The sequence below is a fragment of the Pseudorasbora parva genome, chromosome 12 (assembly GCF_024679245.1).
Source record: "Pseudorasbora parva isolate DD20220531a chromosome 12, ASM2467924v1, whole genome shotgun sequence".
Classification (NCBI taxonomy): Eukaryota; Metazoa; Chordata; class Actinopteri; order Cypriniformes; family Gobionidae; genus Pseudorasbora; species Pseudorasbora parva.
This window is the reverse complement of record NC_090183.1, coordinates 20,693,521-20,720,521: the sequence shown is the minus strand read 5'-3', so window position 1 is coordinate 20,720,521 and position 27,001 is coordinate 20,693,521. Positions and strand designations below refer to the sequence as shown.

At 40.8% G+C, this 27,001-nt stretch overlaps 1 protein-coding gene across 2 annotated transcripts in view; it reads right to left on the bottom strand.

The window, feature by feature from the left end:
* si:dkey-237i9.1 (SEC14-like protein 1) overlaps window positions 1-27,001 on the bottom strand; it is a 244,779-nt gene that overhangs the window by 91,819 nt on the left and 125,959 nt on the right. For both annotated transcript variants that reach the window (XM_067459467.1, XM_067459468.1), the window contains exons 10-11: window positions 21,693-21,763; window positions 21,124-21,295 (exon numbers count right to left, since the gene is read on the bottom strand). In XM_067459467.1, the coding sequence (XP_067315568.1) occupies window positions 21,124-21,295; window positions 21,693-21,763 (243 nt within the window). The remainder of the gene's footprint in view (window positions 1-21,123; window positions 21,296-21,692; window positions 21,764-27,001) is intronic.

The following is a 27,001-nucleotide window of genomic DNA, read 5'->3' as shown; positions in this document are numbered from 1 at the left end:
TGTGGTTCGATTTAAATTAATCATGCAGCCCTAGTAGTGAGTAACTATAACTAATTACTTTTTTAAAGTAACATTCCCAACACTGGCCACAAGCCACCTGGGAGACACACCAAACATGTAGAGAAGGTGCTCTGGTCAGATGAAACCAAAATTGAACTTTTTGGCAACAATGCAAAACGTTATGTTTGGCGTAAAAGCATCACCCTGAACACACCATCCCCACTGTCAAACATGGTGGTGGCAGCATCATGGTTTGGGCCTGCTTTTCTTCAGCAGGGACAGGGAAGGTGGTTAAAATTGATGGGAAGATGGATGGAGCCAAATACAGGACCATTCTGGAAGAAAACCTGATGGAGTCTGCAAAAGACCTGAGACTGGGATGGAGATTTGTCTTCCAACAAGACAAAGATCCAAAACATAAAGCAAAATCTACAATGGAATGGTTCAAAAATAAACATATCCAGGTGTTAGAATGGCCAAGTCAAAGTCCAGACCTGAATCCAATCGAGAATCCGTGGAAAAAACTGAAAACTGCTGTTCACAAAAGCTCTCCATTTAACCTCACTGAGCTCGAGCTGTTCTGCAAGGAGGAATGGGCAAAAATTTCAGTCTCTTGATGTGCAAAACTGATAGAGACATACCCCAAGCGACTTACAGCTGCAATCGCAGCAAAAGGTGTCACTACAAACTATTAACTTAAGGGGGCCGAATAATTTTGCACACCCAATTTTTCAGTTTTTGATTTGTTAAAGAAGTTTGAAATATCCAATAAATTTCGTTCCACTTCATGATTGTGTCCCACTTGTTGTTGATTCTTCACAAAAAATTACAGTTTTATATCATTATGTTTGAAGCCTGAAATGTGGCAAAAGGTCGTAAAGTTCAAGGGGGCCGAATACTTTCGCAAGGCACTGTATCCGTGCGGGAATTCACAACGGTGCACATTATGAATGCAGTCTCCATTCTTTGTGAAAGATAAAGATAGAAATGAGCACAGGAAACAAAAACCTTGCAAAAATGATATACGAACCACTTAATCCTGGCCAAATCACAGAGAATCCGATTCGCACTGGACTATCATCATCACAGGACCTCGGTGTTCGGCGAAACATGGTAGGTAATTTGCGGGGGAATTTTTACTTTACAAATTACAGACATGGCCGATTCGCATGGGATTAAGATCACAGACATTCTCTGCAAATATTACAAATCACCACAGGTCCCCAGATAATACTAGTCCTATGCGAATGGGGCTTATGATAGTAAAAAAAATTAAAAATAAATAAAAACATGCACAAACTATAAATTAAACCCTGTGCATGTTCTTTTTACTCTCGTAGAATTACACCCCGTTGACATGTAAGAACCAAACTCGGTTCTTCATTTGTGTTCTACTGAAGAAACAAAGACACCTAAATCTTGGATGCCCTGGGGGTAAGCAGATAAACTTCAAATACATTTTTTTGGGTGAACTATCCCTTTAATGGATGCATAGTATGCTTCCTTTGGATTAACTCAGGCTATGAACAGTTTAAAATGGATGACTAATTTACTTTCTAAATAAGAGGCTAGGGATAACACAATATGATCAGCACGACATCGGAAATTTGGCCGATAAACACTTAAAATATACAAATCGATATAAAAAAATGCAGATATGCCTTGTTACTCAAAATAAACATGTCGTTTATAGTTCGTACAACTTTATTCAGTGCACGGCAAAGTTTTACACAACTTCCATCACATTCAACACACTGCTCATGCGCCAACCTACCGGCACACCGTGCCGTATTCAACAGTGTAGAAGCACGTTTACTGTAATGAACAGTGTAGAGGGGAGATAACATGTTAACAATCTCCCTATACTTTAAACAAAAAAATTATAATTTGATATATAAACCATATATAACAAAGTCAAAAGTTACCACAAACAAAATAGTTGTGGCACATAAAACTGCAAGTGTTCGGTCTTTTCGAATGTAACCCTTTTTAAGCTTAGTATCCACAGTCCTTAGCAGAACACTTTCAATAGCACCACCGTCCTTTACTGAGTGCTTTCAATAACAACAGAGCAGACACTCCCTTCTTGGTAAGACAATCAGCGAGTTGAGTTTTTGTGTCTGACCAGAGTTCCTTCTTTATTCCTTTATTCTGTATGAGCTCTTTTATACTGCTTAATTCCAGTCGAAGTTGTTTCTCAGTGACCTGTTTTGTTGACTTAAAGGGGTACTTCAGCGCTGGGAAGATGAATCTGTATTTAAACTGGGTCATCAATGCAGTAGAAATGTGAAATTATTTTTGAATTTGGTGTCTTCTAGACTGAGAAAAGACAGAAAATTGTATTTTTGTCCCATGGAGATAAAAGACTACAATTCCCAGAATGCTTCGTGAGGCGATTCCCAACCCTGTGAGGCCATTCCCAACGCCACCAACGTCATTACTGTGACTGAGTTAGAGAAGAGAAAAGACACTACAATTAAAAACTGAACGTGTCTGTTCAATATGATGAGTGAGTCACTGCGCGAGTATCACAGCACTGAGCACTAACTGCACGAGTGATGAGAGCTGAGGTAATCGCGACTACACTCGCGGCATACATTCACAACGCGAGTTCAGTGTGGCGCGTTTCAGTTCATGCCTTTGCAAGCTTAACTTTCATAGAAATGAATTTGAGAAGTTAAAAGACTTACATTGCTCACTATAGCTCCGTTTAAATGATCCTGTAGCTGCAAGCTGAGCTGTCCCTGCAAGCTGAGTGCAATCTCCCATCCCCCATGCGCAGATTCAAAACATGCGGAAATGGCTCCCTCTGCTGGCTGTTGTCTTTAGCCTCTGGGCAAGCATTCCTCCTATGATGCAAAAATCGTCAATTTGCATCATAGGAGGAATTTTTCCAGAAATAAAATGCATAAATCTCTCGTCTCAGGGAGATATGAGGGGGGAAAGCACAATAATTTGAATATACTCCAGGGTTTCTACTGATACAAAGCCATATGCTAATCGCTGAAGTAACCCTTTAAGAGCATCAAACAGAGAGGGATTGTCCGTAACACAGATCAAGGGAGGAGTATTGAGCTCAGCATTTCCAGTTGTGAGCTCAGAAAAGAGGGTAGCCAGAAAAACAGCATTATCTATTCCATTCGATAGGGCAAGTGTCTCCCCTGCCAGAGTACTCCTCACCACACGTCGAATTCTCTTAGATTGCCAACAGAGAGGAGAAAACTTCTCCCATGAGACCAATCAATGTTCCCCCTTGTGTACCCCCATCAGGGAGATTTCCAAGGGAAGCATCACTGAAAAACAATCAGGTTCAGAGCATCATTGTTTCCCAAATGCTGAAACTTGAGTCACCTTTTCAGATTTAATCTTTCTAATGACGTTATTTGTCTCATGAATAGACTGGACTGTGGCATCTTTTATGTTTGACGCTAAGCTGCTTGCATCAAACAATGTCTGGTCTGGTTTGTTTTGCAACCCACAATATCTGTCCTATTTTTGACCTAAGCTGCTCTTTTTCGGTCTCATTAAGAGAGGCATCTCTCTGCACAGCACGTGCTGCTTGCAGGCGAATAGGCTGTAGGTTTTCAGTGTATATGCTGATGTACATGAACTACATCGTTAATAGTGACAAAGTCCATAGCATCAGAGAGTCGGAAGCACAGGTTGGGGAGTCTTTCTGCAGCTCGTGGATATAAAGCTCTTCAAAACCTCTGGCTACAAGTTGTGCTTTAGCCACAACTATTGCCATTGGGAGTTTCTTTGAGACTACAGACCCATCTGGTAGAGACACACTTTTGACCTGCATCATCAACTTCCTCAAAAACATTGTTTTTGCTCCAATTCATAATTTCCTCCTGTTTGGCTGCATCAAATGAAATGTCTTTTGTTATGAGTACATCAGTCTCCCTATCAGTTGATTCAATATTGAGATTATCAACACATGACAAGTCCACTGGATCCTTTTGTCCATCAGGTTCAATATGTTGCAAATTAAACCAGTTTTTGTATTTTCCTGAGGCTTTGCCTGCTCTGCCCAAAACCTTGGCTCTCTGTAGACTACTACCATCCTGTTTCATAAATGTTACAATCTGCCCTGTCTTTAACTTTACACCAGCAGAAAAGACGGTGTTACCACAAGCATTGTGATCGGTTTCAGTTTGTGTCATACTAGGATGAACCACTTCTCCTGTATTCACCTCATTGTCGCTGATGTTTTCCTGTTCACTGTCTGTGTTTTCTTCACCATCTGAGCTTTCTGCTCCATTGTTTAAGTTGAATTTTTCACTTGCTGTCTCACTGTTGTCTTGTACAGTTTGTTTATCCGGTAATTCCTGATCATGTCTGTTTATTTTGCAGAGCCTGGATTGATGTACTCTAACTAGAGTCCCCCCATGTCTTACAAATACAACAGCTCCATCTTGACCAATAACTACCCCTGGTCCCTTCCACTCAGGACAGTCTACTCTTTTGTAAAATACCTTGTCTCCTGTCACATACATGTCATCTGTGGGCCTGAGCTGTTTGCGTAGCGCCCTTCTTATCCGCTCAGAAGACTCTGCTTCAGTGAATGCTTTCCTAGAAGCATGTAACGCAGAAATGTGTTCTCCAACTCTAGCACTCATGGTAGTGCCTTCTAGAGCAGGTAGTTTGTCAACTAATACAGAAGGAAGGTTTGGATTCTGTCCAAACACTAATTGATATGGACTGTAGCCATGAACATTCAACATACTGTTCTTGGCCATGAGGGCCCAGTTAAGGGCAGTATGCCAGTCACATCCATTTTCTCGTTTGACCTTCTGGATTATTTCAGTGAGCGTTTGACGATGTCTTTCAAATAGCCCGTTGCTCCAGGGACTGTATCCTGCTGTTGTTTTTTGTCTCAATGTTAAAGTTTTCAGCCATGTCTCTGATTTCTTCGTTGTTGAATTCTCCACCATTGTCACTGTACAGCCTCTGGGGGGCGCCATGGACACTTATCCAAGTGTGAATGAAGGAGTTGACAATTTCAGATGACTTCTTTGTTTTAACAATGTTTCCAGCACTGAAACGTGTGAAGTGGTCGATAATGTGAAGATACCACACACCTGGCTCCAACTCGTGCAGATCCACTGCCACAGTCTCATTATATTCTTAAGCTAAGGGTAGCCCCACGGCAGGTTTTGGCTTCGCCTTTTTGAACTTTTGGCATATTTCACAGTCGGATACTATTTGTTGTAAAATAGTAAAGCATTCTTTGTCGTTGTTTCCTGAACTGTGAATAAGTCTCTGTCGCCTGTCTGCCGACGCATGACCAAACTGTTTGTGGAGCTTCAGAAGGACTTTGCGTTTCTCATCTGGAGGCATATTTTCTGTCACTGTTAGGACTAGGTCAGCTTGACCTTTTTTAGTATCTTTGTCTCTGATATCAACACAGTAATGTCCAGAACTAGTAAATTCAAGAGGAATGGATTGCTTGAACATCACTGCGCTGTCCTTTTCCATGTCCAAAATGGTCCCTGCCTTCTTCAGGGATGTTTTACTCAGCAGAAGTGGAATGTCAACCTTGACAACTTCAGTTTCAATTTGGCATTTCGTCAGTCCTATTTTAGCTGGCAGTTTCACATTTTTTTGTGGAATTTACCAAATTCCCATCTCCAAATCGAAATGGTCTGCAACTGGGAGTTTCTGTTTGCATCAACTGGCTCAATGGATCTTGGGTGAGGTCTTCAATATAGCTTTCCAGCCATTTCTCCCCACACTTTAGTTGTCCACTTTGGAAAGTTGTTCTCCGTCTTGTCCTGCCTTTTGGTCTTTGTTCTGTGAAAAACGCTACGTCCTGGTTCACTTGTATTCCGTTCAACGAGCCTGTCGATTTCCCTCCGAAAATTCTTTTTAGAGCAGACTTCATGGAGGAGAACATCAACTCGTTGCAGGCCGTCAATGCTAGCTGTCTGCTTTTATCGTCGAGACAGGCTGTGTCTAACAGCTTAAACGCCAGTACAGCATCAGGAAGCGTCATACTATACTTTTTATCCTGTTGTAACGCTGTTCAAAGTCAAATATGTAGTCCTCCATTGAAACTGAACTATTTTTCGTTATGCCATAAAATTATGAATAGGCTTCATTCGCGCAATCTTTTTCCTCTTTAAGAAACACGTCGTCCAGCTTTGCAATGAACTTTGCCATACCGTCATCACTGTCCAAATCTTCCGCAGGTATTTCCATCGCTGTTTCACGGCCTCTCCCTTCAAGCCCCAAGACGACAGCAAGGGCTTGCTTCTTTTTATCGAGATTGGTAACCCGCATCCAGATATTAACTTCATTCTTCCAACACTCGTAGGGCCTGGCTTCATCAAACTTCGGCGGAACTTTATAATTAGCTGCCATCTTTTAACCATCCTCTGCTACCATGTTACTCAAAATAAACAACGTTTATAGTTCGTACAACTTTATTCAGTGCACGGCAAAGTTTTACACAACTTCCATCACCGTCACCTGCACGCAGATTCAACACACTGCTCATGCGCCAACCTACCGGCACATGTAGAAGATTTTTATTATTGAATTTAATGTAAAATAAGCTGTATATAAGACACTATTAGATATTGGCTGTTTGCTGAGGTTGTGTTTGCCCTGTATTAAGTTCGTGGGGACGTTGACAATGTGCTTGAAAATGACATATAGAAGATACATGATGGACGGAAAAAGATCTTGGAATGTTGTGACGTATGAGCTAGGAAACCAACTGGAAAACTAGCTGAAGGTTGTTACCATTCTGGGAAAGCAGCTATGTATATATGCTAGGTAAACCAAAGAACTGGAGTTGTCTCCTGCAGGGGAAACTCGGCTTTGTTAATTTGAATCAAATCTTTCTGAAATCAAATGATCTTTGGGAAATGATTTTTGCAAGAAGAAAATTTCCAACACACACCGTGCCGTATTCAACAGTGTAGAAGCACGTTCACCGTAATGAACAGTGTAGAGGGGAGATAACATGTTAACAGCCTTGCCGATATGATAACGTGTTGATATGATATGTGCCTGCAATAACTTACATGTGGAAGGAGGGCTATATCAAAAATATCATGTCAGCAGTGTGGTCAGTCTTGAAGTGAACTTGTATGTTAACAAGCAAAAACAAGCAAATACATTGCATGTAAAGTGATTTATCTTGACAGTTTTTAAATGCTGCCTTGAATTTGTGAATGCACGAACAGAAGAACATGACTGTCAACAGAGACTTCCCACTATAGCACGTGCAGGCATAGCAGCCTCAACAGCAGCAGAAGCCTCCTCCAAGTTCTAGTGCCGGCCGTTAGGATGTTATATATATGTAGTGGGACACTGTTGTTTAAGTAATACAATTAAAAAAAAGAATACACAAAAAACTTGGAGTTACTTTTTTTCTGAATAAATCATAGATCACAAGCATGACACTTGCAAATTAAACTTTTATATACAGTTTTTTAATCTGTAATACAATTTTATGAAGTGGATGATTAAAAGTATTCCTGAAGCGACTGATTTAGGAGCCCTAAAATAACTAGAATTTTTATTTATTTTTTACTTTAACAAGAATCATTTTAGTTAAGGAGACCTCAGATATCTGAAACCAGAATGAAAAAAAAAATTATTTGCTCAAAATGTTGTTGTTTCCAGACAAAGGGAAAAATAAATGAATATTAGTATCTGTCAAAATGAGTTGAAAAATATCGGCATATTGGATATCGGCAAAATCCAAAATCGTTCATCCCTATGAGAGGCTCTTACTTCAGGCAATTATTTTCATATAAGGACCGTATAAGAAGGACTGATAAGGCACATGGCTTAACAAAAAAATATGACATGCACGTCATGTTATAATTATATAGGATTTTTATATATTATATAGGATTGTCTGCTTGATTGTTCCTGATCGATTGCTCCTGTCTGCCTGCTGCTGCTGCCTGCCTGCCTCAGCGTTTGTTGCTCTGTATAGCTGCGTTTGAATCTCTATCTGATATATTTTCTTTGTTATCTACACTGCTAAATATAACTTACTCATCACCATATAGTGCTTCTTATCACATACATCACCTCGATGCACCCTGGACACATCATCAGTGATGTTACCTGGGGTCACGGAGTGTTTCGGGTCTTTCAAGCATCATACACTCTCACCCAGGCGACCCAGCCGGGGTTAATCAGGCCCCAGCTTGTGTCCAGGTAGCCCTACCCCATCCACAGCTCCGCCCATGTGACTCTACGGTCCACTGCATTCTCCCATCTTGTCCAGGCTCCCTGCTGCCGCATTCCAACCATCCTGCTGGCCCGCTCCTCCTCTACTAATGCACCAATGATCTCCTGTCCTTCCCCTGTGCCTTATTGTAGCGAGGTGTTGTGCCGCTACCCAGCCCAGCTCTTCCATGAGTCACTGCTACTATCAATGCCCTGTGCCGAAGCCATGACTCAGCTTCATCCACCGCCTCTACTGCCCTCCTTCAGGCTGCAGTCGAACACCTTTCCCAAGCTCTTCACTGGTTTCTCAGCGATTGATGGTATCTGGGTCTTGCCGAGTGTAAAGCTGAACTTGTTGGAAACCTTTCCTTTCTTCAACACCAGAGCTCTTGACTTTGCTGGCTTGAAGCACATGCGCGCCCAGGATGTCATCTCTTCCAAGCCCTTCAAGATCCACCTGCCCCCTGGGACATGTGGTGTTGTCACCGTCAGGTCATCCATAAAAGACCTAATGGGTGGCTGGCGAATACCCGACTTGGTGAGGGGACCTCTGGACTGGACCTCTGTAGACTTTACCAGCATATCCATGGCGAGTGCAAATAATATCACTGAAATTGTACATCCAGTGATAATTCCCTTCTCAAGCCTGTGCCAGTCTGATGTTGTAGACCCCGCAGAGACTCTGAGACTGAAACTGCCATAGTAGTCCAAAATGAGGTCTCTAAACTTGTCTGGGATGATGTGCTGGTGCAAGGCCTCCTCAACCAGTTTGTGGGGTATGGACCCATAGGCGTTCGTAAGGTCCAACCACAGCACCACCAGGTCTCCCTTATTCTCCCGGGCTTCCCTGATCAGCTGTGTGACCACGCCTGTGTGCTCCAGACACCCCGGCACTTTTGGGATTCCTCCTTTCTGGACCGAGGTGTCAATGTACGAGTTCCTCAGGAGGTAGTCGGTCAGCCGCCTAGCAACAATGCTGAAGAATATCTTGCCATCAACACTGAGCAGCGAGATGTTTCTGAACTGGTCGATGGTCTTTGACTCTTCTTCCTTTGGAATCCACACCCCTTCTGCAAACCGCCACTGCTGAGCAACCTTTCCCCTCCTCCATATGACCTTCAGTATCTTCCAGAGCCTGTGGAGTAGCTTCGGGCAGTTCTTATAAACCTTGTACGGCACTAGGTCCTGGGGCTGAACTTGCTCTGGCCGTTTTGATCACCACCTGGATCTCCTTCCAGCTGGGCTCCTTTCCGTCAAAGTCCAGAGTTGGTGCAGGTGGATCAATCAGGTACTGGCAGTGGCCCAGATCTTGCTCCCTGGAACTGTCACAGAAGGTGTCTCTGAGGTGACGATCAATCTCAAATTTGGAGCAGGTGAGCCGGCCACTCCGCTTCTTGCCAAGTAGCTGCTTTGTGAACGCAAAGGGATTCGCTATGAAGGCAGCCCGTTTCCTGGCCCTCAGTTTCCTCCTCCTCCTGTTCCACTCCGCTTTCCTCAGAGTCATTAGCTTCTTACGAAGGATGGCACGCAACTCTGCTAGAGGACCCCTCTCTTCCTCCCTCGCCTCCTTGAACCTCCTCCTCAGACTCTTCAGCTCTTGCCTAAGCTGGTGGATCTTGTGTGCCCTGTTGTTCATAGTGTAAGGGAGGTTCACTACTTTCTTCTCCTCCAGTCCAAATCTCTCAGCTGCTAGGCTGATGATGATGGTAGTCATTGTCAGGAGGCGTCGGTCAGCGTCACCCTTGACTCCTGCTTCCAAAATGGTATCAACGTCTTCGTCAAACTGGAGCCACTCCTTCTCCTTGTTCGCTTGGAGCCATTTTACCCGCTGATGTTTTGATGTTCTGCATGGGTTTGGGGCCTGTGTCACTGAGGTTTTGGGCGCTGTGGTTTGACTCCGGGCCTAGCTCCTCCTACGTCTCACCAGGGGTGTTCCCTGTGCGCTGTGATACAGGAACCATCCGCATCTCATCTTGGCCTGGTGGATTTTCAGGCCATGTGGGTTTTTGCACACTTTGCCGCAAAAGCATTGTGCACTCGTCGTCATGTTTCCGTCGCTGTGTGTTGGTATTCTTTGGTCTATCCGAGTGGGATCCTCATCCTCCCCCCCTCTCGGGGATCCCTGGGGGTATAACTCCATAGGTCGATCTGTAGCTTGTAAAAATGGGTTCTTCCTCACAGAAGATGCAGGTTGGGCTGCTAACCCTCCCTACCCCGTTGCCATCTCTCCGAGCTGTCCGCTGTCTCTCCAGCTGCCACCACACTGTTCTCGGTTGTCAATCAGTCTATTCCTGATCGTCACTGGTTGTTCCAGACAGTAGCTTATCACATTTAATATAGCCTAATATAGCCATTTATCACGTTTAAAGGTCCCATGGCATGAAATATTTATTTTATGAGGTTTTTCATTAATATGAGTTCCCCTAGCCTAAATGTTGTCCCCAAGTCGCTAGAAATTTTGATCAGTATAAAACGAGATCTGGCTGTCTTTCTCTGCCTTTGAGAAAATGAGAGCCCAGACGAGCTGATCTTGAATTCTCCTGTTATGACGTCATACCAGGAAAGGTTACCGCCCCTGCCCCTGCTTTGCCCACCCAGAAAATTAGTAAAGAAAGGAGTCAGTTTATCAGTGGATGTCAGCAGCACAGGCTTTACCATAAGGATTTAACAGCACCGCCAAAAACAGTGAGTAACAATGTTCATTAATGCCTGATCTGGGATCAGTGAGTTCTGATGTGTAGCTAATCATTCAAGTTCTTTTTTTTTAAACATTTGTTTATTGATTTTCCAGTGACATAAAATCAAAAGGTAACGGTTCGAGAGTCAAAACAGTGTCCAGAACAACTAACAAAAAATAAATAAGTTAAATAAATAAAATATATATTTATATATATTTAGATAAAATAGAAATTGAATAAAAAAATAAAATAAAATAAAAACTGACAATTAGTATACAATCAGGGTGGCTAGTCTGGTATAGCCGTAAAACTCAATCCCTCAACATGTGCAAAAAATGGACCCCAAGTTTTATTAAACTTTGCAAGAGAACCATGTATCGAGCACCTAACTTTCTCCAGCTTCACAAACTGAAGGATGTCTCTGATGCAAGACGAGTGAGAAGGCGGCGCAGGAGACTTCCACCTCAATAAAATCAAACGTCTAGCCAATAAGGAGATAAAGGCTACAAAGTCAGCTTTATATTTAGGAAGCTGCAAAGTAGGAGGTAAAACCCCAAACAAGGCGGTACATGCTGTTGGATCGAATTGTACCCCCAAACAAATAGAGATAGAGTTAAATATCTGTGTCCAAAAATTAAATAGTGAAGGGCAAGACCAGAACATATGGACATGGGTAGCTGGAGCCTGATGACATCTAATGCACGTGGGATCGACATCATGATAGATTTTGGAAAGCCTAACTCGAGTGAGATGGGTACGATGTAGAATTTTGCACTGGGTCAGACCATGTCTAGCGCAAATAGAGAGTGAACCCGACGCAAAATGGCATCCCACAGCTCCTCCGAGATCCCCTCCCCTAGATCATCCTCCCATTGGGTTTTAATTTTATGCTGCGGGGTTAGCTGCAAAGAATAAATAAGATTGTATAAAATTAAAATGGCACCCTTAATGGTCGGCAATGGGGTTAAAAAGGAATCAATTAGAGAAGCCTCTGGGAGATTTGGAAAATTGGGGCTAAGATTACAAATGAAACTACGAACTTGAAGATATCTAAAGAAATGCTGTCTAGGCAAATGGAATTCATCGGAGAGTTGTTGGAAGGATGCAAATATACCATCAATATACAAGTCCCTAAATGCCTTGATGGCATGGCCAACACATATAGTAATAAGTCATCAGCATAGAGGGAGACCTTCTGTTCAAGACCATATCTAGTTATTCCAGTGATATGTGGCTCTGAACGAAGCGCAATAGCCAGAGGTTCAATAGCAACAGCAAATAAGAGAGGACTTAGGGGACAGCCCTGACAAGTGGAGCGGTGCAAAGGGAAATAATCTGAATGGGTGTCATTAGATCTGATTGAAGCAACAGGGGATGAATAGAGTAACTTGATCCAAGAAGTGAACTCCTGGCCAAAACCAGATTTCTCCAAAGCGTAAAAAAGGTAGTTCCACTCCACTCTATCAAAAGCCTTCTCCGCGTCTAATGAGATTCCGGCTTCCGGCCCATTTGACGTAGAAGGATTATAAACCACATTAAGAAGTCGCCTAAGATTAAAGAATCCATGTCTGTTCTGGACAAAACCTGTCTGATCAGGAGAAATGATCAAGGGCAAAACTGATTCCAATCGTAGAGCTAATAATTTGGACAGAAGTTTTAAATCTACAGATAATAGACTAATTGGACGGTAACTTGAACAGGACAGAGGGTCCTCAACCTCTTTAGTAGAAAGAACATCGAACTCAGCCTGAAGAGAGAGACGATCTTTATATAAGTTAGGGGATGGGGAGGAAGCATAGATATTATCAAGATGGGAGATTCGTAATCTTAATTCTTTTAAATTTTTTCCCTTTGTTTGTTCTCATAGCTGCTGTAGGAGATAATTTCACCTCTAAAGTATGCTTTCAAAGTTTCCCACAAAAGGGAGGCTGAGATCCCTGGAGTTCTGTTGGTAGTAAGAAAAAAGTCAATTTGATTAGAAACAAACTTAACAAAATCCTCATTAGATAGCAAGCGCGAATTAAGACGCCATGGGAGGCATGTACGTTCGCGCTCCTGTATGACTAACTCCAGTGTGGTCGGAGCATGATCTGATATTAGAATAGTATCATAAGAGCAAGATTGGACAGAATGGAGAAAACGGTTGTCTAAGAGAAAATAATCAATACGAGAAAAGGAGTGATGTACATGAGAGAAAAAAAAAAAAATGTTTTACCAGACAGATTAAGAAAGCACCATGGATCAGAGACCGAGAACACCTTCATAAAAGATAAAATGGTCTTGGAAGACCTTGAGGGCACACCTGGTCTAGTAGAAGAACAATCTAATACAGGATTAAGCCAACAGTTAAAGTCACCCCCCATAATAAGTAGATGTGTGGACATGTCAGGTAATTTGGCAAACAATTGATGGAAAAAATTGTCATTCCAGTTTGGACCATACACATTAGCCAGAATCATCGAATTACTATATAGCTGTCCCGTTACAAACACAAACCTTCCATTGGGTCAGCTATTACATTAGAGCACACAAAAGGAACCGATTTGTGAATCAAAATTGCAACACCCCTAGATTTAACATTAAAACTGGAATGACATACTTGACTGACCCACCTCCCCTTTAATCTAGTGTGGCTGGAAGATTTTAAGTGAGTCTCTTGAAGGAAAACAATATGGGCACCTAATTGTTGAAGATGATGAAGAACTTTGCTACGTTTAATAGGCTGATTTAAACCATGAGCAGAAGCGTCTTCCCAAACAAGACGCGAGCAAAACCCGCAAACTACCAAAAGCATCTTAACACGCTCCGTTAACAGCACAAACCAGTACTGCTCGTGCAAATTTTATAATAAAGCATAGAATACGTATGTAAACAAACACAGTAGCAAAATATGAAAAGTGTTTCAGGTGACACAAACTTAAAGCAGGACAGTTTAACAACAGAAAACGGGTTCAATTAACCCCCCGGATTACCAAACAAACTGCCAGCCGCCTTCAAACTGTAGCTCCATAAGAAACACCAGACTTCAAGTTCGCCTTGACAAAGTCCATTGCAGTGGCTGGGTCATCAAAGGTGTGTGTAGCTCCACCGGGAAGAGTGATCTTTAAAGTCGCGGGAAACCTCAATCCAAACTTCACTCCCGGGCACGAATGTAACAGACGCTCAACATCCGTGAATGCAGCACGTTTCTTCGCGACTGACGAAGTGTAGTCAGGAAAGAGAAAAAGTCTTTTGCCTTGGTGAAGAAGAGGGGCTTCGCTGGCACGGCGTAAAATGTCATTCCTCACGTGGAAAAAGTGCCCACGAATCACAAAGGGTCGGGGTGGTTTGCCATCACTAGGCTTGGATCAGAGAGTGCGATGCGCACGATCGAGCAGAGGCAACTCCTCTAGACCGAGGGAGTCCCTCAGCAGCTGGGCAATAAATTTGGTTGGACGCACACCTTCGGCCCCCTCTGGCACCCCTACCAGCTGTATGTTGTTCCTCCTCGCTCTATCCTCCAAGTCCTCACATTTATCGGTCAGCAGTTTAACTTCGGCTTTCAGCGTGGAAACTGTTGAATCCAGTGAAGTTAGCAGATCACTGTGGTCAGTGCACGCGCGTTGCAACTCCGTGATAGCTTGATCATGGGAGCTAAGTTTTTGTTGCATCGGTTCAATTGGTTGCCTAAGCTCCTCTCTTACCGAAGAAATGTCCGCTCGAAGCTCGCAAGATAGCAAGTCTATTTTGCCACAAATGTCCACTTTCAACTGGTCTAACATAGCCCGGAGGTTGTCCAAATTGGGCGCACACTCGGGGTCCGTGACCACCTTCGGCGGCGATGCGGGCTCAGTCGAGGTAGAGGCCTTAGCACGTCCTGTGCGAACCGAGTTTCCACGTGCAGCTGCCATAGTCAGTCGAAATTCCCCCAAAACACACCGAAACTGACCAAGTACTTGTCACAGTTGTGCACCGGCCAAATTAGTGAAAAGAAACTGTGTTAGTAAAAGTAAAAATAATCACAAACTCGCGGAGCAAAAGGGCGACACGTCCTACATGCTCGGTGCCCCCTTCCCCCCCACCACCACCACCACCACCACCACCATTCAAGTTCAAACAGATTTTCTTTCTAAATTGTTTAAAACTGTCAGTCCTGCAGCTGGCCGTCTTGATGCATCAGTGAATCAAGCCAGTGACTAAAACCATCAACTTCACGTTGATTCTGTTAGCAGCACGCAACAAATCTGTTATTTAAATGATTAAACTACAGAGAGCATTCAAAGAACACTCTTTATAATGTGTAGATTGGTCAATCACACGTTTGAATGACGCTGCTCATTATGCTCAACAGAAGCTCTTACTGTCTCATGTCGATGTGGTGTTTGTTGTTAGCTGTGGTGAAAGCATTTTTTGAGAGAAATAACATTGCAAAGTTCACTCGTGTTTATTCAGAGCTCTCAGATATACAAAAAAAAAAAACCTGCGCTCTCAAAAACTCGGTACAATAACATTTCCTCAGCTATCTTTCCCCAGCTCAACTCTCTCTCTCTCTCTCTCTCTCTCTCTCTCTCTCTCTCTCTCTCTCTCTCTCTCGAGACTGCCAGCGCTGCAGCTGCTCCAGCTAAACCACGCCCCCTCCGCATGTAATCTCATTTCAAATGCAAAGATGTCAGCCAATCACAACAGTGGGTGTTTTCACTGAAGACTCACAGCAGACACGCCTCTTGAAACAGAGCATTCTAAACAGAGGGGTAATATCAGTATAGAAAAAATGCCTTTTATTTCTAAATTATGACATTTTTTGATGTAAAAAACATACTAACAATATAAGTACACCCCAAGACACATTATAAAACAATAAAGCTACCATGCCATGGGACCTTTAATATAGCCTATCAAGTTAAACTTGACATCACTATCTTTTAATACTCACTTGACATCACTATCTTTCACTATCTTTTGAGCTGGTCTCAGTGATTTTTTTTTTATTTGATTTTTTTATTATTATTTTGTATTATTATTATTATTATTATTATTATTATTATTATTATTATTATTTATGTTAGTCTTATTGTATATTGTTTTTTTTTCTTTCTTTCTTTTTTTCTGTGTATTATGTGTGTTGTTGTGTTGTGATTACGCATGTGGAAACAATTGCAAACAAATTTCCCCAAGGGGACAATAAAAGTCAAGTAAAGTAAGTAATCTAAATCACTACCACACGTTAGCTTTTCGCTAGACTGGTAGCTTTCCATCCCGGCTGAGTTTCCATTCTGAGTTCATTAGACAACTGTGGTGACTTGAATTATTAAATAGACTCCATCTAACAACTGTGGTAAGTTTTGGATTCATCAACAAATACGGTAAGCCATGTCTTCTTCTCCTGTCATTGTCACTTGCACTGCATGCTACATGTTTAGCATATCTATCTCCGTTGGCGAACAAGGCTTCACATGTGATAAATGTAAGGAATTAATCAGGCTGATGGAAAAGATTTCAGATTTAGAGACACGCATCCAAGCTTTATGTGAGAGTAGTGAGAATGTAACAGCTTTAGATACTGCTTTGGATGCGAATAGTTTAGCGAACACTCATTGTTTGGTTCCGGCTGAGCCCTCGCAGCAGGGCTGGGTGACAATGAGAAAGCATAGTCGCGGATCAAAAAAACACTCTTCCGTTCTGATTAGAACATCAAACAGGTTTTCCCCACTCAGTGATGCACCCACTGAGGATCCTGTTGAAAGTGCCCTAGTTATTGGCGATTCTATTACATGGAACGTGAAAATAGAGACACCAGCCACCATAATCACATGTTTACCAGGAGCCAGAGCGCCTGAAATCAAAGCAAATTTAAAAGTGCTGGCTAAAGCTAATCGTAAATTCTCTAAGATTATTATTCACGTTGACACTAATGATGTTCGACTTCGCCAGTCGGAGATCACCAAAATTAACATTTAAAAGGTGTGTAAACTCGCAAGTACGATGTCAAATGCAGTATTTTTCTCTGGTCCCCTCCCTGCTAAAAGGAGTGATGAAATAGTTAGCAGAACATCACTCAATGGCTGGTTGTCTAAGTGGTGTCTGCAAAATAACATAGGGTTCATAGACAATTAAAAAAGATTTTGGGGCAGACCTGACCTGTTGAAGATAGACGGCATTCATCCCTCCTGGGCTGGTGCTGCTCTTCTCTCTAGTAATTTGGCACATAGTCTTAGAGCTAAACCTCGACTCTCTGGGGCCCAGGTCAGGAAGCAGACAAACTGGCTAAACCAACCATCTGCTAGCTGTCTCACGTCCCCAAAGTCAGCTAAATCCCAGCACATAGAGACTCTTTCACCTAGATATTATCACATAGAGACTGTGTCTGTTCCCCGAATTAGTAAATACAAAACACCATCAAAACCATTCAACAGTAAAAATTTAATTGATTGTCCAACAAATAAACAACAGATATAATACGGATGAACAATTGATAAAGCTTGGGTTGCTGAATATTCGATCCCTTTCTCCAAAAACGCTTATTGTTAATGATATGATTATAGATCATAACTTAGATGTGATGTGTTTGACAGAAACCTGGCTAAAACCTGATGACTACATTACTTTAAATGAGTGCAGAATATTGTTATAAACATGAGCCGCGTCTGAAAGGTAAAGGGGGAGGTGTTGCTGTTATTTATAATAATATTTTCAGTATTACTCAGAAGTCTAGTTTCAAATATAATTCCTTTGAAGTTTTGGTGCTTTATGTAACATTGTGTAGTGTAAATGATAAATTCCATTTGACATTTGTGTTGGCTACTGTATACAGGCCACCAGGGCACAATAAAGACTTTATCAAAGAATTTGCTGGTTTTGTATCAGAGTTAGTATTAGCTGTAGATAAAGTACTAATTGTTGGTGATTTTAATATCCATGTAGACAATGAAAAATATGCATTGGGATTGGCATTTAAAGACATTCTAAACTCTATTGGAGTTAGACAACACATATCGGGACCCACTCATCGCCTTAACCATACTTTAGATCTAATAATGTCACATGGAATAAATGTTGATACTGTTAAAATTCTGCAGCAGAGCGATGACATCTCAGATCATTACTTAATATCATGTATACTTAATTTACCTAAGGCTGCAAAGCCATCCCCTCGCTTCAAATATGGCAGGACGATAACCGCTGCGACTAAAGATTGCTTTGTACATAATCTTCCTCATCAGTTCCATCTCCTCAGCATTTCAGATAGCCAAGAGGAACTTGATGTTGCAACAGAAACTATAGACTCTCTCTTTACTAGCACTTTAGACATAGTTGCTCCCCGGCGCTTAACGAAGATTAAAGCAAAAAATTCAACGCCGTGGTACAACGAGCACACTAGGGCCCTTAAAACAGCAGCCAGAAAAATGGAGCGCAGCTGGAAGAAAACAAAACTGGAGATTTTTCGCAATTTGTGGAAAGAGAGCATGATGGCATATAGAAAGGCCAAAAAAACTGCTAGATCTGCTTATTTCTCAACTCTTGAAGAAAACAAACACAACCTTAGGTATTTATTCGATACAGTGGCTAAATTAACAAAAAATAAAGCTTCAACTTCTGACGTTTGTAAACAACACAGCAGTAATGACTTTATGAACTTCTTTAATAGTAAGATTGATAATATTAGGAATAAAATTACAACCATGCAGCCGCCTACTACAGTATCACTTCAGACAGAGCATTGTCACTGAGGAAAAATTACACTCATTCAACTTGTTAAATCATCAAAATCAACAACATGTATGCTTGACCCTATACCGACTAGGCTACTAAAAGAGATGCTTCCAGAGGTCATAGATCCTCTGCTTATTATTATTAATTCATCCTTGACATTGGGATATGTACCGAAAACTTTTAAGTTGGCTATAATTAAACCATTTTTTTTAAAAATGCAACTTGATCCTAAAGAATTAGTTAATTACAGGCCAATCTTGAATCAACAGTTTCTATCAAAAATACTAGAAAAGGCAGTGTCTTCACAAGTATGTTCCTTTTTAGAAAGAAATGGTATATGTGAGGATTTCCAGTCAGGATTTAGACCGTATCATAGTACTGAGACTGCTCTAATTAGAGTTACAAATGATTTACTCTTATCATCTGATCGTGGTTGTATCTCTCTATTAGTGTTACTCGATCTTAGCGCTGCATTCGATACTATCGATCACAATATTCTTCTAAATAGAATCGAAAATTATGTTGGCATTAGTGGAACTGCATTGGCATGGTTTAAATCGTACTTATCTGACCATTATCAGTTTGTATCAGTAAATGAAGAGATGTCACACCGATCACAAGTTCAGTATGGAGTAACGCAAAGGCTCAGTGTTAGGACCGTTGCTTTTCCCTGTATATGCTCCCACTGGTAGATATCATTAGGAAGCATGGCATTAGTTTTCATTGTTATGCTGACGATACTCAGCTCTATATTTCTTCACGCCCTGACGAAACTTACCAACTCACAAGATTAACGGAATACATAGCTGATATAAAAAATTGGATAAATAGTAATTTCCAGCAACTTAATTCAGATAAAACTGAATTTTTAATTATTGGACGGAAAAGCTCCACAAGTAGTAACCTAGAATACTGTCTAACACTTGATGACTGCTCTGTCAAGCCCTCGTCGTCAGTGAGGAAACTGGGTGTGCTCTTTGATACCAATCTTTCATTTGAAAGCCACTTTTCTAGCATCTGTAAAACCGCATTCTACCATCTTAAAATATATATCTAAATTACGGCACATGCTTTCAATGCAAAATGCTGAACAGTTAGTACATGTGCTCATGAGCTCAAGGCTAGATTATTGTAACGCTCTACTGGGTGGTTGCCCTGCTCGCTTAATAAACAAACTCCAGCTAGTCTAAAATGCAGCAGCTCGAGTTCTTACTAGAACCAGGAAGTATGATCATATTAGTCCAGTTCTGTCAACACTGCACTGGCTCCCTATTAAACATTGCATACATTTTAAAATCTTGCTTATTACTTACAAAGCACTAAATGGTTTAGCTCCCCAGTACTTAAGCGAGCTCTTAACACATTATACTCCATCACGTCTATTGCGGTCTCAAAACTCTGGCCAGTTGTTAATACCTAGAATATCTAAATCAACTACAGGTGGTCGATCCTTTTCCTATTTAGCACCTAAACTCTGGAAGAGTCTTCCTAGCATTGTTCGGGAAGCAGACACACTCTGTCAGTTTAAATCTAGACTAAAAACACATCTCTTTACTATGGCATACACAGAACATTTTTAACTCTCATTATTGACTGATTGTTAGGTTGCATTAACTAGGTCAGCCGTAACCGGGAACACTTCCCACAACACCTGATGTACTCGTTACATCATAAAAAGAGTGGCATCTAATGTTGGTCTCTCTGTTTTTCCTGAGGTTTATCCCAGATCCGGGCCGTATCCGGATCGGATGGTGGAGCTGCGCCTGGACATGACCAACGCATCCTGGAGTGTCTGCTGAGACCGTGTCAATTGGTGTCTCCTCTGAATTTGCCTCACCGGCACATCATGCTCAAAAACCCGTCTCTGGCGCAATAATTCCGATCTTTCATGTATTCATACTATTGTTTAATTGACGCACCATCCTAAATAAACCTGTCTCTTCCGTGATATCCTGAAATTTTGAATAATCCGATCTAATATGATTTCTGACCTGTAAGGTTGCCAGAATAATAACCATACACGGTGTGTTAATAGGCCAGAGGAGAACTGGCACCCCGACTGAGTCTGGTTTCTCCCAAGGTTTATTTTTCTCCATCATGCCCTGATGGAGTTTTGGTTCCTTGCCACTGTCGCTTTTGACTTGGGTTGCTCAGTCGGAGACACTAAAATTATGATCAAAGTTATTCAACTAGTTATATAGATAAAATGTATGATTTAGGTTTTAATTAATTCTATAAACTATAATACGGATATGCCAACATTGTCGCTATATGATAAATTAAAATAAGCTGATAACATCACTGTTTTCTCCAGAACAGCCAAATCTAATTTTGATGCAATATTATCCTGTTTGACACTGTGAAGCTGCTTTGACACAATCGTGATTGTAAAAGCGCTATATAAATAAAGTTGATTGATTGATTGATTGATTGATTGATTGATTGATTGATTGATTGATTGATTGATTGATTGATTGATTGATTATAAGACCATTCCCATCTCTAGTTTTTAGGAGAGAAGAACAATGTAAAATCAAAAGCAAATAGTGGTGTCCCTCACCAGTGTCCACAAGACAGGAAAAACTCTGGGAGCTCTGAGGATGAGCAGACGTCCTAGAGTCTCAGGGTAATTGGCCTCCACTACCTCAATAATCCTCAGTAGTGCTTTGACTCCAGGGCGCCACAGATGCCTCATATTAAGCCCCTCAAGATCAACCAGACATGTCCAGCAACTACAGAATGAAAAAAAAAAGTGAATTACCACCTACCACCGAAAAATGACACTTAGCATTTAAGTTAACCAAACCATTTTTATTAGAAAAGACAACTGCAGGGCAGCTTCTGATTTTTTTTTATGTGCGTTTATAATAAAAGGTACATTTGTAGGTAAAGCATAGAATTGTTCGTAATTTTTATCCTAATTTTGACATTTGTTTGCTTGGTTGGTGTATTTGTGGATTTTGGTTAATTTGTTATTGTAATGTAGGCTGTAAGGACCTTTAAAAAAACTAAATAACTGAACATTATTTTCAAGCATTATAAACTTTTTATAAACATTAAACAGCACCATGGTATACTTTAATATAACTTTATGGTTATGGAAGGAAAATATGTCAGTACTGTCAGTACCTAATTGGCCGACCAAAGACTTTGGTGTTCTCCTCACAGCATCGCAGACCCTCTTCATTGATGGACAGCACCTAAACATTCACATATGTTGTTACACTTCATTTAAATCCATATGAAATTAATTAGTCATGGACGAAGTACACAAATCAAGTACTTGAGTAAAAGTAAAAATACCCTAATGAAATATAACTCCAGTATTAGGTATTCATTTTCATTTTTTTCTTGAGTAAAAGCACAGAAGTACTTAATTTTGATTATATACTTAAGTATTAAAATTAAAAAGTACTGACTGACGTATATATATTTATTTTGCAATTTTATGTACTACATCCGACTGCTGGGAAAGGGGCGGGATATAATGTACCGTAATAAAAAAAAAGATTATACAAACACTTAAATTAATGAAACATTTTCATTTACTACCAGAACTTGTCATACACTATAACTACTAATGACAATTACTGATGACTCAAGCGTAAAATATAATAATTTTATATTTTATATAATAATAATAAATATAACTGCAAGCAGCCGATATCAGGGCCAAGCGCAACAGAAGCAAACAAGGAAGCTAGCAGCAAACCAACTGCAAAATGAGTAGAGACATTTGGAAACAAAATGCCAAAAATGTTAAAACCCCACATTAATGCACTGAGTTGTATTTCATGTTTTGTTTAATTATAGTGCCACCAAGAGGCACAATCCTACCAAATTTTGATACTACAAACCCATAGATGTGTGTGTGTGTGTGTGTGTGTGTGTGTGTGTGTGTGTGTGTGTGTGTGTGTGTGTGTGTGTGTGTGTGTGTGTGTGTGTGTGTGTGTGTGTGTGTGTGTGTGTGTGTGTGTGTGTGTGTGTGTGTGTGTGTGTGTGTGTGTGTGTGTGTGTGAATTTTGGTGAAAATATCTAATTTCGTTTAGGAGTCATAGACATTTAACACATAAAAAAACATAAAATGACTGACACCTGACTTTGATTGAATTTTACTACCCCTTACTATTAATATTTTGACATTTGGTCATTCACACATTACTATCGATCTGTTTAATAGGGAAGATGCATGAGGATTAATTAGGGGCCAAGCCCAGAAGGGTCTGTAGCCCCTCTTGAAATTGTTTACTTTATTATTAGGGGCCAAGCACCGAAGGTGCGAAGGCAAATATTGAAACCGTTAGCGTTCCTATTATTAGGGGCCAAGCACCGAAGGTTGCGAAAAAAGTTTGAAAAAAGTTTGCCACACTCATAGAGGCCAGTCTGAGCTGTCACTATAGCAAATTTGGTGCCTCTAACTCAATCCCTCTAGCGCCACCACCTGTCCAAAATTTCACTCATGTTTATGCTTCTAACTTTTGACCCCTAAGAGCTAGAAACAAAATTCCTTGGCTCAAGCCGATTCGAGAGCACCCTATGATGTCATTTTCCGGTATGCAAATTTTCCCGATATTTTGAATTTTATGAAAAACCTATTTTTTTAACTCCTCCTAGGCCGTTGCTCCGATTTTCACGAAAATTGAAACAGATCATCCTCAGCCCATGCTGACAAAAAGTTATGGAATTCAAGTTGATTCGTCAAATTGTTTTCAATAAACGCACAAACAAATTTTACATAGCAGCTGCTAAAACACACTAGAGGGAGTGCAGAATTATTAGGCAAATGAGTATTTTGACCACATCATCCTCGTTATGCATGTTGTCTTACTCCAAGCTGTATAGGCTGGAAAGCCTACTACCAATTAAGCATATTAGGTGATGTGCATCTCTGTAATGAGAAGGGGTGTGGTCTAATGACATCAACACCCTATATCAGGTGTGCATAATTATTAGGCAACTTCCTTTCCTTTGGCAAAATGGGTCAAAAGAAGGTCTTGACAGGCTCAGAAAAGTCAAAAATAGTGAGATATATTGCAGAGGGATGCAGCAGTCTTAAAATTGCCAAGCTTTTGAAGCGTGATCATCAAACAATCAAGCGTTTCATTCAAAATAGTCAACAGGGTCGCAAGAAGCGTGTGGAAAAACCAAGGCGCAAAATAACTGCCCGTGAACTGAGAAAAGTCAAGCGTGCAGCTGCCAAAATGCCACTTGCCACCAGGTTGGCCATATTTCAGAGCTGTAACATCACTGGAGTGCCCAAAAGCACAAGGTGTGCAATACTCAGAGACATGGCCAAGGTAAGAAAGGCAGAAAGTCGACCACCACTGAACAAGACACACAAGCTGAAACGTCAAGACTGGGCCAAGAAATATCTGAAGACTGATTTTTCTAAGGTTTTATGGACTGATGAAATGAGAGTGAGTCTTGATGGGCCAGATGGATGGGCCCGTGGCTGGATTTAGTAAAGGGCAGAGAGCTCCAGTCCGACTCAGACGCCAGCATGGTGGAGGTTGAGTACTGGTTTGGGCTGGTATCATCAAAGATGAGCTTGTGGGGCCTTTTCGGGTTGAGGATGGAGTCAAGCTCAACTCCCAGTCCTACTGCCAGTTTCTGGAAGACACCTTCTTCAAGCAGTGGTACAGGAAGAAGTCTGCATCCTTCAAGAAAAAAAATGATTTTCATGCAGGACAATGCTCCATCACACGCGTCCAAGTACTCCACAGCGTGGCTGGCAAGAAAGGGTATAAAAGAAGAAAATCTAATGATATGGCCTCCTTGTTCACCTGATCTGAACCCCATTGAGAACCTGTGGTCCATAATCAAATGTGCCATTTACAAGCAGGAAAAACAGTACACCTCTCTGAACAGTGTCTGGGAGGCTGTGGTTTCTGCTGCACGCAATGTTGATGGTGAACAGATCAAAACACTGACAGAATCCATGGATGGCAGGCTTTTGAGTGTCCTTGCAAAGAAAGGTGGCTATATTGGTCACTGATTTGTTTTTGTTTGGTTTTTGAATGTCAGAAATGTATATTTGTGAATGTTGAGATGTTATATTGGTTTCACTGGTAAAAATAAATAATTGAAATGGGTATAAATTTGTTTTTTGTTAAGTTGCCTAATAATTATGCATAGTAATAGTCACCTGCACACACAGATATCCCCCTAAAATAGCTAAATCTAAAAACTAAAACTTCCAAAAATATTCAGCTTTGATATTAATGAGTTTTTTGTGTTCATTGAGAACATGGTTGTTGTTCAATAATAAAATTAATCCTCAAAAATACAACTTGCCTAATAATTCTGCACTCCCTGTAAAGGCTATATCTCCGCAACTCTTTATAGTATTCAAACCAAACTTGGTAAATGTCATCACAAGATAGGAAAAATGCCTATTTTGGATTATAACTTCTGAACCGTTTATCCAAAAATCAATTGGTCTCATTAGATTCAGGGTGTCATGCCGAGTCGACTGATATCCAATTTTACCATGTCGGCCATTTTGGATGTCGGCCATTTTGAATTATGTGCTAAAATGCTGTATTTTATGAACACATGAACAAATTGTTACGAAACTTGGTATGGGTCATCCTACGATGCCCTGAAGTAGCCTGAGAAGTTTCGAAACAGCGCCACCTAGTGGAGAATTCTTTTCTTCAAACGCTTATAACTTTGGGAGTGGTTGACATATTTTGATGGGAGTAACTTTTTCTGTCTCCTTAATCCTTGCCAAGTCCAAAGTTTCCAGACTTGCCAGGTTTCAGCATATAGTTTGCGCAGCGTTGTAATTTAGCGCTTAAAAGACATTTGCTGATATCTTCGAAACCGCTAGTCCGATCGAGACGAAACCAGCTTCAGAAGTTCAGAAACATAGGTTGATAGCTAAACGCTAATACCCAAATCTCAAAATCTTGATAGTAAGGGGTAGTAAAATCCAATCAAAGTCAGCTGTCAGTCAGTTTTTATATCTTTTTTCATATAAATGTATATAACTCCAAAACAAAATGAGATTTTTTTCACAAAACTCGATACACATATGTATAGGCTCACTATGAGGACACAAAAAAAATTGTTGGGATTGTGCCTCTTGGTGGCGCTATAATAAAACAAAACATGAAATTCCCATTGACTTCAATGCAGTATTATGGTATAAAATGCTAATGCTATATGTTACGAAGGCATTAGCGTATTGTTACAAAACTCGGTATGTGTCTTCCGCTCCATGCCACGAGGATACTCAAAAAGTTTCAAGGCAGTGCCCCCTTGTGGTCAAAAGTTGTAATAAAATGTACAAAAATGCTAATAACTTATGATTTAATTAGCCTATTGTAATGAGACTGATCATAATACATTCATTGGCTCATGCCGAGAACATGGATACCATTTTTGCCGTATTTTGCAAACATATTTGTCCTCCATCTTGTTATTTGTTAAAAACCTACTTTTTTAAACTCATCCTAGACCGTTTGTCTGATTTTCACCCAAATTGAACCGTATCGTCTTCAGACCATGCTGACAAATAGATATGGATTTCATGTTGATAGACAAAACAGTTGTCATATACCACAACAACAGAGTTGAGCCATGATGCAAAAATTACTCTTGAGGCTGTATCTCTGCAATGCTTTGACATTTTGACACCAAACTTTGCATGTGTCATTGTCACCTCAATCTGACTACACCCCATCAATTTCGTAACAGTGGTCGAAAGTGAGAAACCATTAAACCATTATTGACTGTATTTAAAATTTTACTGCTATTTTGCCTAAAATCAACTTAATAGGTCCTTAATGGCTCATGTTGGCCGTTGGTTTCAGACTTCTAGCCATGCTGGCATGTCTTGTCGTCTTTTTTGTGCTTGGCCCCCATAATGGCTGATTGTTAGGGGCCAAGGACCGAAGGCACATATTGAAATCGTTGGTGTTCCTATTATTATTATTATTATTATTATTATTATTATTATTATTATGCTTCTTCTTCTTCTTTTTCCGCTCTGGAAGTCTATGGCAGCCCATAGAACCGCTTGCAGGAAAGTTATGAAACTTAGTACATTTGATTCCCCACCTCACCCTCATCATATTCAATATCTTACATTAAGACTCCATCCATTACAGTAACGGCAATTTTGAAAAGTACAGTATTCAGTTTTTTTGCTACTCCTCCTTCAAAATGTGTCCAATTCTTACAAAACTTAGGAGAGATGATCTTTGGACTGACCCGCACAGAAATGACTGAACAGATTTTTTTTTATTCATCTTTGTTCAAAAGTTATGATGTCGTGAACTTAACAAGGTCGAAATTTGTTTCAGAGGCTGTAATCAAAACGAAAATGGGTATGCTTCATCGGACCCATGAGCTGAGGGTAGATGCCAAAGTTGGGAACAGCGCCACCTAGGGGTCATGAGATATGAAAAAAGGCTATTTTTGCCCATAACTTC